The sequence below is a fragment of the Crotalus tigris genome, unplaced genomic scaffold, assembly GCF_016545835.1.
Source record: "Crotalus tigris isolate CLP2741 ecotype Arizona unplaced genomic scaffold, ASM1654583v1 scf7180000017591.2836849, whole genome shotgun sequence".
Taxonomy (NCBI): Eukaryota; Metazoa; Chordata; class Lepidosauria; order Squamata; family Viperidae; genus Crotalus; species Crotalus tigris.
In genome coordinates, this window is record NW_024096497.1 from 2,638,929 (window position 1) to 2,651,151 (window position 12,223).

The window sequence follows — 12,223 nt, forward strand, 5'->3', positions numbered from 1 at the left end:
ATGTGGAGGTTTCATTGCAATACAAAGGATCAATGCAGCAAATGTTATTTGCAGCTGAGGTTATTTACTGCATTGCTATTAGTGTCATGGTTCTGGTTGAAAAGCTCAACAAAGTAAATCCACCAGAGACATTGCAATCTCTAATGTAAAGCTTTATTAGACATAGCATACCGGTATGGTAGAAAGAATACCAGCTCTGACAATATTGCAGGAAAAAGTTAATTAAAAGAGTAAAACCTTCCCTCACCTCTCTAACAGTTCAGGTCACATTGTCCAATTAGTCTTCAAACATTTATTATGAGAAGAAAACCTTTATTCGCCAAAACATCTCTTTGATCACCTTGACTCTCACACTGATAGCAACCACCTGTGCACTCCAAACCTTCTCCCCCATCCCCCCAGACTGTAGGCAAGCTAGAAACAGCATGGCAGTTCTAATGCAAGGGATCTTCATAGCTTGACGGGCTGGCCCTCTACAGAGTTGGGGAAACATGGAAAACAAAATGAATATACATTATTATTTGTTAACTTTGTCTTGCCTTCCAGGGGTATTTAGTGTAGAATCACTTCACTAAGCGATCTGATCTTACGTTGTGAGCTTTTACCCATCTAGCTCCTGACATCGGATAGCCCTCCCTTTGTATTAGATACTGCCACCTCCCTCTGTGAATTCTGAAGTCCAGAATCCATTTGACTTCATAATGTGTTTCTCTTCCCACCATTACGGGCGCCGGGGCTGCTTTTCCCACTGACCTCATAGTAGACTCTTGAAATTGCTTCAGTAGGCTACAGTGGAATTACGGATGCACTCTCCCCAGTATCCTAGACAACTTGAGCTCTACTCTCACCGGGTTTATAATTTTCATGAAAGGGAAAGGACCTATGTATTTTGGACCTAGTTTCTTGCAAGTTTGTTTCAACTTGAGATACTTAGTGGATAGATATATTTTGTCTCCTACAAGGAACGCCCCAGTTTCTGAGCTGAGGGGAGTCCAGAGCATGTGATGGAGTGGGCCTGCTTGAAAAAGAGGTCTGTTACAGTCCAAATCATGGTGCTTCCCCCACTCTCCGGCAACTCCACCATAGCTATCTCCTCCCAGAGTCTAACTGGGTCAGCCCCCAGCTGCAACAGTCCTGGGCTTCACCCTGGCAGTTGTTTATTGGCTGCTCAAATAGCACAGCTCCTCACATAATTCTCAATGTACTTCTTCATTTTTGGCCACCAGAACTGACAGTTAGAGAGATGCAGAGTCTTTAGGAACCCAAAATGGCCAGCCTGCTCAGTGTCATGGCTGCGCTGCAGGACTTGCATACAGCTTGACTCCCTTCCATGCTAATCCATCCCTCATGTCAGTTCTTTTTGGTGAGTTCCAAACCACATGTCAGTTGGTAGCTCCTGCTTCAGCAAACAGATCAATGTGGGGTGAGCTACTCCTCTTCTCTTGCCGCTGGGTTGTTTGGTGGGAACGATGGAACTTACAACCTCCTCCCAGGTGCTCTTGTACTGAGGCATGCAGGATAGGGCATCAGCAGCATAGCAGTTCTAATGCAAGTGATCTTCATAGCTTGACAATTAGTGGAATTATATCTAAAGTTTACATAGACACTAAGAATTTTTTTTGAGCACAAATAGATAGAAAACATATCTCCATGAAGTGTAGTTTGGACTCTAGATTGCATGATTTCTTTGTCAAATAGATTGCACTTAATCATTCATCGTTCATCTATTCACTTGAGAATAGCAAAATATCACCTTATATTTTAATCCTGAAGAACAACACAACTAACATGCTTTTCTATATGTTCACTTCTGTATATTATTGTAGAATTTGAAAAGTAACCATCTAAGTCAGACCTTCCCAGTCTTATATTCTCCATATATTTCAGATTATAAATTCCAGAATGCACTTGAAAGGTTGTGGGAGACTGTGGCATTTTTCTTATTGTACAAGAATCAACCATTTCTAAACTACTTTGTTTTTTTGCCCTCTATTTTTTCTTAGATTAAATTTTTTCCGTGATGCCCCAGACTTTCGTATTTTGGCTTGTGGAGGGGATGGGACAGTTGGATGGATCCTGGACTGCATAGGTAAATTAGGATCTGTCAACACTTGATAAACAAAATTATCATTAAAGCATGGGTAAAGTCTAGGGTTACTGCCAAGAGAAGGGAAGGAGAGGCTGAGATGCTTCTTTCTCATGAATATGCATATCTCTGTCCAGTGTAACAAAAGAAACTGTGAATTAGAGAACTCTGACAAGAAAGGCAGATACTCCATGCACAGTTTGCATCCTTATTATTATCATCCACTTCTTCATAGTTGCTAAGGACTTAATGATAAATTGTACAGGTTAAAAACAACAGCAAGCACAGTTTAGATGAAAATCTGAAAGAATAAGCCTAGGTTTTAACCTTCCTTGGTATGAGGAGCAGAGTAGGTGGCTATTTACATATCTTGTAATCAATTATATTAACATTCATTATTGATAATTTAATTTGTATATATCACCAGTGTAGTGGTGTCACTTCTCCTCCCCTCCATGAATTAATGTCATGCTAATTGCATGAGCCATGGCAGTGCAGTGGTTAGAATGAAGTAATGCAGGCTAACTCTACCCACATACTAGGAGTGGGATCATGACATGTTCAAAGTTAGCTCAGCCTTCCATCCTTCCGAGGTCAGTAAAATGAGGATCCATATTGTTGGGGGCAATAGGTTGACATTTGTAAACTGCTCAGATAGTGCTGTAAAGCACTGTGGAGTGACATATAAGTCTAAGTGCTATTGCGATTGCTATTGATTAAACGGGGGGGGTGTTGATGTAGAGGTAAGGTTCATTATAATTATCAGGGACTCTACTATACTAATCCCCAACTCCTCCCTCCCCATCCACATTTCTTTCACTACTAGTGGATTTCCATCCACTGCATCTATCACACTGAGGCCAAGTCTTCTAGCCAATTTGCTTCGGGTACATCATGTACTCTCGCTACTATTGTTTTTATTTTTAGTCAGTGAACACAATTCAAGTGAATTCTATCCCTTTGGGAGTTATTAAGCTTTACTACTCCTGTGAGCTCTCCTCTGGCAGATGTTGCAAAAGAAGGTCATCATACCCAAAGGCCTATCTGTGGGCCTCTGATGGTTTGCTTATTTCTTTGCAGATAAAATGAACTTAGCAAAGCACCCTCCTGTGGCTATCCTGCCATTGGGAACAGGGAATGATCTTGCCCGTTGCCTCCGATGGGGAGGAGGTAAGTCTCTAAAGTCAGTCCAATGTTTTGGTTCATTTACCATAACTTCATGCCATGACTTGCCAATGATTTTTCTTGCTAGCAATCTCATGTGTTGTTGAAACCTGTCAGCTGTTTTTAATGCCACCAGCCATTTTCCATGCTTTACTACTATTGTGAATATGGGGAAATTTCATGAAAAGATAAAGGAAAAGTAACTTCACTTCACCATTCAGATGATAAGTGGAGAAAATTAAACATGACCCCACAATTGAACACCAAGTAGCCAATCAGTTTTCCTTCTCAGATGGGTATGTAAACAGAGCAGGCATTCTTTTGTTTTCGGTTTTTGTGCTTCTCCTTTGATGCTGGGTAATTACATAGGAAGGCAAAAGTTCCAGCTTTGGCAGCTACAGGAGAGGAACTAGTGAATCTGGACAAAAAGCTAGACCAGCAAAGCTGGTTGTTGTATAGATCTGTTGCATTTTGTGGATTGGGCTGTGGGCTGTGTGAACTTATGGCATGTATACATGTGACAGATCCTGGCATTTAGAGAACATCTATTTCCTGGGTTAGTAGGAACTGAGATCAGTTTATTTAAGAGATATTTGTTTATTTTTCTTAATTTTCTTCTCTTTTCCATTTGCAACGTAACTTTCTGATCTTGTTTGATACAATAGAGATTTAAATTCTTAATGAACCAGTAGTACTGATTCTGGAAAAGAAATCTTTGCATACATTTTCCTGTCCAGTCATGCTACTGAAAGAAGAAGGTGGCCACTTACCACCTTCCTTGTAAAACAGTGATAGAATTGATTTTTAAAGTGACTGGTGCAGTGGTGTGCTGGAATTGGCTTATACTAGCTCACAAGAACTGATTATTAAATATTCTGGAATTTTATGAGCCACTTGAATACAGAGATGAGCTACAGTGCTTATGGTGCCATATCATCTGTTTGGCAGCTAGCAATGCAGAGTAGTGGCAGCCATACAGATGGGATTGTTGATTGTTATACATTTATCAGTACACGACTGGGCTATCACAATTAACATATTTAGTTGGCTCTCCTCTGGGGAGTTGTGAGACAAGAGTATGGAGACCTTGGTAGAAATGAGTGTATGCCGAAGCCATCATGCCCCATGTGTATGCACACCCTGTTAAAGTATCATTGGAGGCTCTTCACAAACGCTCTTGATCTCCGTGATGTGGATGCATTCCTATTTAAAGTATATATCCCATGCAGATATCCCATAATAGTTATCATGCAGTCAGCAGTTATAGCCAATCAATAACTCTATTACCCCACAAAGTACTGCTTCATACCGTAGGTGCAATTTGAAGCTAGATTTAACATTGTTATTGGGGCTGGGATTTTATATAGTCTTTACATGGAATGTACATTGTTTTGCTGGCCCAGAGTCAGCAAATGCTGATGTTTTTGCCACCAGCAATTAATTGAGAGTTGAGAGTTGGGGATGGAGTACAAGGCCTCAGATTTCAACCCCAGTGGTGAGACTTATACTACATCAGATTGATTTCTGCTTCCATTGCAGATCACCTGCCTTTCTTTTCTGGCTATATATTCTGTAGAGCCCCTCACTGCCTGGCCTTCTCTTACTCTATTGCCCCATTAATGCTTGGCAAATTCCACCATAACATTTTATTCCTCATCACCTATCCGTTTTTTTTTTCTATTCCAAGGTTATGAAGGAGGCAACCTAATAAAAATACTTAAAGATATTGAGCACAGTACTGAGGTAATGCTGGATCGATGGCAAATTGATGTCATACCCAATGACAAAGAGGAAAACGGAGATCCTGTCCCATACAGCATCATCAACAACTATTTTTCCATAGGAGTAGTAAGCAATCTGTGTTACCTTATTTATGTAGCTTTCCAAATATTTGGGACTGCAATCCTGTCATCTTTTACTATGCTGATAACATTTAAGTCTCCAATATTTCATTTTTTTCTCTTCATACTATTCCCAATGCATTGGACTATCAAGGACATTAATAAGAACATCATTAATTATGGAAGGATTCAAGGTAGAGAATTGATTGGGAAGCAAAGGAAGGTATAATAGAAGGATCATTTCCATAGTGCATGCATTTCAGAAGTCCGTGGCATGGCATTCTGCCTGTTTGCTTCTGACTATTTTTCACTAAAAACAGTATAGAATAATAAAACAAATAATAACACCATAGAGAGCAGTGGTTCTCAACCTTTTTAATGCTGTGACCCCCAACCAGTCGTAAGTGGAGGATTACTCAACCAGTCGTAAGTCGAGGACTACTCAGCTGGTGCAGCACCATTTGCAGAATGGGACTTTTGGCGGGCTCAGCAGGGCAGAGACAGCCTGGACAATTCCTATTGTCTTTGGAAAGCCAATAGAATTAGACTCTATTCAAGAGAGTCTATTCTATTGGCTTTCAAAAGCCAATAGAATAAAAGGGAGTAGCACAGCTAAGGAAAAGGGGGAAAAAATGGCGGATTGCATTGTTTGGCAACCCCCGTGAAATGGTCGTTCGACCCCAAATGGGGTCCCGACCCACAGGTTGAGAACCACTGATATAGAGTATATCAGTGACCGCAACATACCAAAAGACACAACCGGAGAGTTCACTCAAACTCTTTATTAGTTTCTGGACAGATACATTTGGGAAAGATGACCAATAAGATACCAGCAAGGACCTGAACCACATAGCTTGGACTTTTCTTGGTAGCGTAGAAGCTGCCAGTTCTGATCCTTCAAAACTGATATAATGCTTCTATGGTAGGTTGCACAATGTTCAGATCTGAAGCAGGAAAAGTATTGCAGCTCCAACATGTTCCCCCACTTTATCAGCATCTCCTTAAATAAACTATACTGTTTCCTGGATTCACAGGGTACCTCTGCAGAGTCAGGAAATTACTTGATAATGGTCTGGAGGAGACGTGGTGACAGTACTGCCACAAGAAGATACTTGCTTTGATTCAGAGGACATTATGGAGGCAGCAATAGGATGAAACTCATTTTTGCTGTCCTATAGACATTTCCTTGCCTTTTTAACTCAAACATACAGTATATTGTCCTGATCTTGCATGGCTTGCATGGCTACCATTCAAGTCCAGAAAAAGCCGCAGCCGTTAGCATATTTTTCACATTTTATTTTCATTATTTACTACTCTCTCTGAAGTTGCCAGTTTCAATCATGGTTGCCAAACAATTAGTTTCAGTTCTCCTGATCCATAGGACCCAACTGCTAGTACTTTCACAATTTTACTCCTGCAGCTTCTCTATTGACTTTGCTGGTTAGAAGCTGGCCAGGAAGGTTGCAAATGGTGAACATGTGACCACAGGACCTGCAACCATGATAATGAGCCGAGGTGGCGCAGCAGTTAGAGTGCAGTACTGCAGGTCATTTTAGCTGACTGTGTTCAGCAGGTCAGCGGTTCAAATCTCACCGGCTCAAGGTTGACTCAGCCTTCCATCCTTCCGAGGTAGGTAAAATGAGGACCCAGATTGTTGGGGGCAATGTAAATATATATATACATTGCTTACTGGTGTACACCGCTTAGAGAGTGCTTGCACTTAAAGCGGTATATAAGTCTCATAAATAAATAAATTGCAATCTGCTTGCCAAATGCATGAATTGCAACTGCAGGAGAGTTGTAATTGCCACAACGTCGAGGATCAGTAGTAAGTCTCCTCATTCAGTACTGTCATAACTTTGAATAAATGGTCATTAACCGAAGACTACTTATAGCTGCACAGTTATGACATGGCCTACCTCCTTTTTCTCTGGGTCTGATTCTGCTATGATATTGTCCCATATGTTTCTTAATATTATTGGAGTTTGAGAAATGCCAGTGTGAATTATGGGTAGAAAGGCAAAAAAAAAACAGAGAAATAAGCCCAAGTCGAATTTTGAAATTAAAACATCTCCATTTTCTTGTAGTACTGTGATCAGTGGGTGCTTTTCCTGATAACTGGTGATATGCTGAAAGGGAACTGCAGCCAAGCCAGAACAGAAAGCCAATCACCTTGCTTATATACCCTTATAAAGGACTAATATCACACATTTGTTATTGATATAATGAGAAACATGATACTGCAAGGAAATGATAGCGTTTTCTTAAGAAAGTAGGCATACTGCTATAAAGAGGATTTATGACACAAAATATCAATAAATAAGTGTGAGCAATTGAGATTATCAGGTGTTAGCTTTTTTTTTTTATTAAAAAACTTTTTATTTTCCATTTATTCATACAAAATACAATTAAATTCCTAACCATTGGTACCGCCTGCCCACCCCCCCCCCAGGCTGCGTCCACTCTCTCTAATCCTTCCCCACTTCCCTCCTCTTTCTCTCCTCCCCTCCTACTCTCTTCCTCTCCCCTTCTCCTCTAACCATCCTACTTCCTCCCTACTCCTTCCTCCCCTCTCATCCCTCTCACACACATGAACGCAGCATAGGGGAAATGCCCAAGTGTTTACTATGTCTATATTATCATTACCCACCCACTTAACTTAAGAAAGTTAATAATAAAAAAGAAAAAAGAAAATAAAAGAGAAAAAAACATCATACTTAACCTTTAACTCCCCTTAAATTAAGTCATATAAACAAATCTCTACAACAGTTACTATAAAATTTACTCATAAAATAAATGAAACTTTATAGTCCCATATTTTTTCTGAATATAATCTATCCATCTTCTCCATACAATAATATATCTTTCTTGTGTATGATCCTTCAAATAAACAGAAATTTTTGCCATTTCTGCTAAGTTAGAAACTTTAAATATCCATTCTTATCAGGTGTTAGCTTTGAGTGAATGTAGTCAAGTTCAGTTCCAACTTTTGAGGCTTGCCAAAATAAAAACTAAAAAGAATAAAGTCCTGAAAAAATCAGAAGAGTAATTTCTGACATCATATCAAATATACACAAGATATTCAAATTGTTCTATTTGGATATAGTACAATTCCACATTGGTCCTATCCAGAAAGCTCTCGGAGCTTTCTCTGAGGCTGAGTCAATAACATTAGCAGGAGAAAAAGAATAACAAGACTTCACATTTCAGGATTTATTTATTTAGTGATGCTCAAAAAGCACCTTTGACCATTACCAACCTCTTTATAGATTAGCAGCGATCAGCAAGAATAAATATTCTAGAACAAAATACTCCTCCAGTCTATGTTTCTCCTCCTTTCCGTGGTAATAGGGCAGAGTTTGAAGGTGCATATCTTCCGTTATGTGCTATTTTCTGGCCCTATTAGCCAGGGCACATCTGTCCGGGTGAATATGCTTTCCTGCTATACTAGTAGCCTTATATAACTGCATGTACAGCCTTTTAGAAGTAACCTTTTTACCTAATTATATTTTAACTATTTCACCGTTTTGTCCTATTAAACATTCTGTGTGCCTTCATGGTTGGTATGTATTTTCACTGATGGAAATTGGTCAAATAATGTTAGTTTACCCATGTTGTAGGGTTGCTAGGAAGCCCCTCACAACAGCTGACTAGTTTAATGTTCTGGCATGGTAGGAGAAACAGCTGATGGAAAGGGGGGGAACACTGAAGCATTTGTTTAAAAATGTTCTTCTGTTATAGTAAGGCTCCATTTATAAATGATTGATGATTGCCATAAATGTGTTACAGACATAAGCAATGTGCCTTACAAATGGCTGTAATTGATGTGCTGACCTTTTAAAATCAATAACACGTGATTAATATTACATTAACTTATTTTTCATGCTTTGCAGATATTTAAGAAAATTGACTTTGGTGTCCTATATACCCTATATCTATAGATCCACAGAATAAGTTATTATAATCTCTGAGTTATGGGTAATGAAGAACAAGAAAAGTACATAAACAGGCTTTGTTAGTCTGGAATCCCAGCTCTAACAAGATGCTTTTAAGCATTACCACTGATGATAACAAGCTGTTCTTGAGCCCAGGCTGCCACATGCTGCTTCCCATTTTCTCTCTCTTTATTTTTGGACTCTAAGAAACGTGGGCCAGTAACTATATCACTAACAGGAAGTTTTGGATTACAAATAGATCAGGTCCTGGACTCGCAAAGTCCCTTTCTAGTGACACTTCACTACTCCATCATGAGGAGAGGGATGTGGACTTTGCTAATCCCTGGATGAGGAGGGTGCATTCCACAGGCAATCCAAACCTCAGTGCTGAGGGAAAGCTCTTTGCATTGCTATTTGTGATTTGAAAAGAGTTTAAACTTTATGCTTTCTTAAACAAAGTAAAGATAAGAACACAATTGTCAGCAAAGCAAAGAATGGCCAAAGGTATCTAATACAAGACTATCCTGTTAATGATTCTTAAGGGATTTTTTTTAAGCTGAATATTTTGCCTTTTGTATTCTAGGAGTACAAAACAGATAACTATGAATAATATACATTAGCTTTCCCCAATTAGGCCAATGTATCTAAAAGGGCATGATATTGGAAGAAGTCATTATATTAGAAGAAATGGTTCCTTTTTCATTGAACAGCATTCAAATTTGCTGCCATTTTATACTGCATATTGTAAAATGGCAGAAAATACAAGGGCATACATTCAACACCTCCATACAAGGATTCCACACGTTTCAAACCTAGTGCTGAATTTCTGTGATCCTTCAGTGTTGACAGTGGTTGATAGATGAGTCAACTTACTTCCAGCTGTGCTTTGGCAGGAAGCAATCTTAAAACAAGTTTCTTTCTTTTCTTTTTTTCTTTCTTTTTTTTCTTTTTGCTTGACTGGAGCTCTAGGGAGAACTTGTGGCAGGCTAGTTTCTCATGGGAGAAACACTTGCATCACCCCATCTTCCAGATCAATGCATCCTCTCCCTCTTCCCCACAGCCACCACAGTATCTTGCCAAGGTTCTCTTTGAAAAGCAGTAAAAGGATAATTCTTTGGCAGATTGCATTCCCTTCCCAGAGATAGCACTTTAATTTTTTTAGAAATAACAGGCAAATGCAATTGCCCCTGAGATCCAATCCCCAGAGGCCTTGGCTTTTTCTTCAGCATTCTATTATTTTATGTGCATTTTTGTTGGTACCAAAAACTTTTTGAATGTTATTTAAATAAACAAATGAAAATTAAAGTGGGGGTAAGAAATGCAAAGTGCAAACTATAGTAATATGAAAGTGCTTGAAAACAGACATTGTTCTGATATGGTAACTTTAAGAAGCTTGTGGAGAAATGTAACATCTGTACTAGTTATAATAATTGAGGGAAGGCATAATATAAGAAGTAAAGTTCAAATCTATAAGTTCTAGTGTTAAGAATTCTGGAAAATTGACTGTACTTTATAAAAGGCTTCATTTCCTTCCCTTTCTCCTTTTTACAGGATGCATCCATTGCACATAGATTCCATTTGATGAGGGAAAAGCATCCCGAAAAATTCAATAGCAGGTAAATATCAGCTTTCCCCCCTCCCACAATTCTTTTTTCTTTTGTACTGGTTATAAGGTTGCTATAGTTGGACCAAATTACTTGATTAAGCCTTCCCTGGTCGGTGCACCCTCTATCTAAATGTGTGTGGGGGGGTTATAAATATTTTTATTGAGTTTTATAAAGGTAATAAAGGGATAGTATCAAAAAGGATAAGACAAAGGGAAACATACAAAAAGGTTAGACCAGGGGAAAGGGGTAACACAAAAGTGGGATTAATCCCACAAAATAATATCGCTTCAGCAAGTCTACCAGTCCAGGTTTACATATTAAATCTTAATAATTACTCTATTATTAAACAACTTTCAATATAATCATGTAAATAACAAATTAGTCAATAGCTCTCATTCATTTCACTACTTAACAGTATTAATTAATTATAATCACTTTAAAATAATAATATATTACATATTAATTATAGTTTACCATATTGTTTAAGATCACAAATATACAAAGAGGAAGAAGAAGAAGAAGAAATCAGAACAAGTTCATACAAATAATCATGGAATATAAATACAAATTATCACTTATCTCTTTAAATTTCATAACCTTTTCTCATTCTAGCGTGTTTCTAACCAATAATAAAATTTCCCCTATGTTTTAAAATAAATTGTGTCTTCTTTCTCTTTCGTTTCTAAAGTCAGTCTATCCATTTCTGCACATTTTTGTTATTATAGTCTGGTCAGATGGTAAATTTTCATTTTTCCAAAATTGGGCAAATATTATTCTTGTGGCTGTCAACACATGCAATATTAAATACTCATTCTCTTTTCCATAATTCAAACCTAATATTCCTGACAAACAGAGTTCTGGTTTAAATTCTATCTGTATTTTAATCATCTTTTCTAGCCACATGTGGATCTTAAACCAAAACCTTTTAGCATTAGGACATATCCACCAGAGATGGTAATAAGTGCCTGGTTGTTGTTTACATTTCCAACACATTTCTGATACATTTTTAAACATTTTCTCTAATCTAACTGGTGTCACGTGCCATCTATAAAACATTTTATATAAGTTTTCCTTATATGCAGCTGCTTTAGTAAATTTAATATTTCAGTCCCATAGTTTTTACCAATCTTCTAAATCTATAGAATAACCAAAATTCTTTGCCCACACTATCATTGTTTCTTTTACTTGTTCTTCTTCCATCTTCCAATTTAGCAGGAATTTTCTAAAGTTTCTTAATCAGATTTTCATCTGTTTTCAAAAGTATTTTATCTAGTTCTTTGTAGAATCCCATTACTTTTACATCTTTTTCATATCTTGTTTGAATTTGCAAGTATGACCACCATGTTAAATCAATGCCAATTTGTTGAAGTTCTTGCCTATCTTTAAGTTTTCCTTTATCTAAAATGTTTTTATAGGCCACAAGTTTATCATAGTTAATTAAGTTCGGATACGCAAATGCTTCCATTGTGGAAAGCCACTCAGGTATTTTCATATAATTTTTTTTTAACTATCTCCCACTCTGAGAGTAATACATTCCTTATGGCATGGGTTTGGAAGTATTTATGTACTTTGTTTTTCTCGTACCAAAGG

At 38.0% G+C, this 12,223-nt stretch overlaps 1 protein-coding gene across 3 annotated transcripts in view; it reads left to right on the forward strand.

The window, feature by feature from the left end:
- The window catches only part of LOC120317579 (diacylglycerol kinase beta-like), a 171,402-nt gene that overhangs the window by 130,069 nt on the left and 29,110 nt on the right, over positions 1-12,223 (forward strand). For all 3 annotated transcript variants that reach the window (XR_005559274.1, XM_039364279.1, XM_039364268.1), the window contains exons 20-23: positions 2,004-2,089; positions 3,167-3,256; positions 4,938-5,098; positions 10,578-10,642. Coding sequence is in view for 2 of the 3 variants with exons in the window: in XM_039364279.1 (XP_039220213.1) it covers positions 2,004-2,089; positions 3,167-3,256; positions 4,938-5,098; positions 10,578-10,642 (402 nt within the window). In the remaining variant the exon portion in view is untranslated. The remainder of the gene's footprint in view (positions 1-2,003; positions 2,090-3,166; positions 3,257-4,937; positions 5,099-10,577; positions 10,643-12,223) is intronic.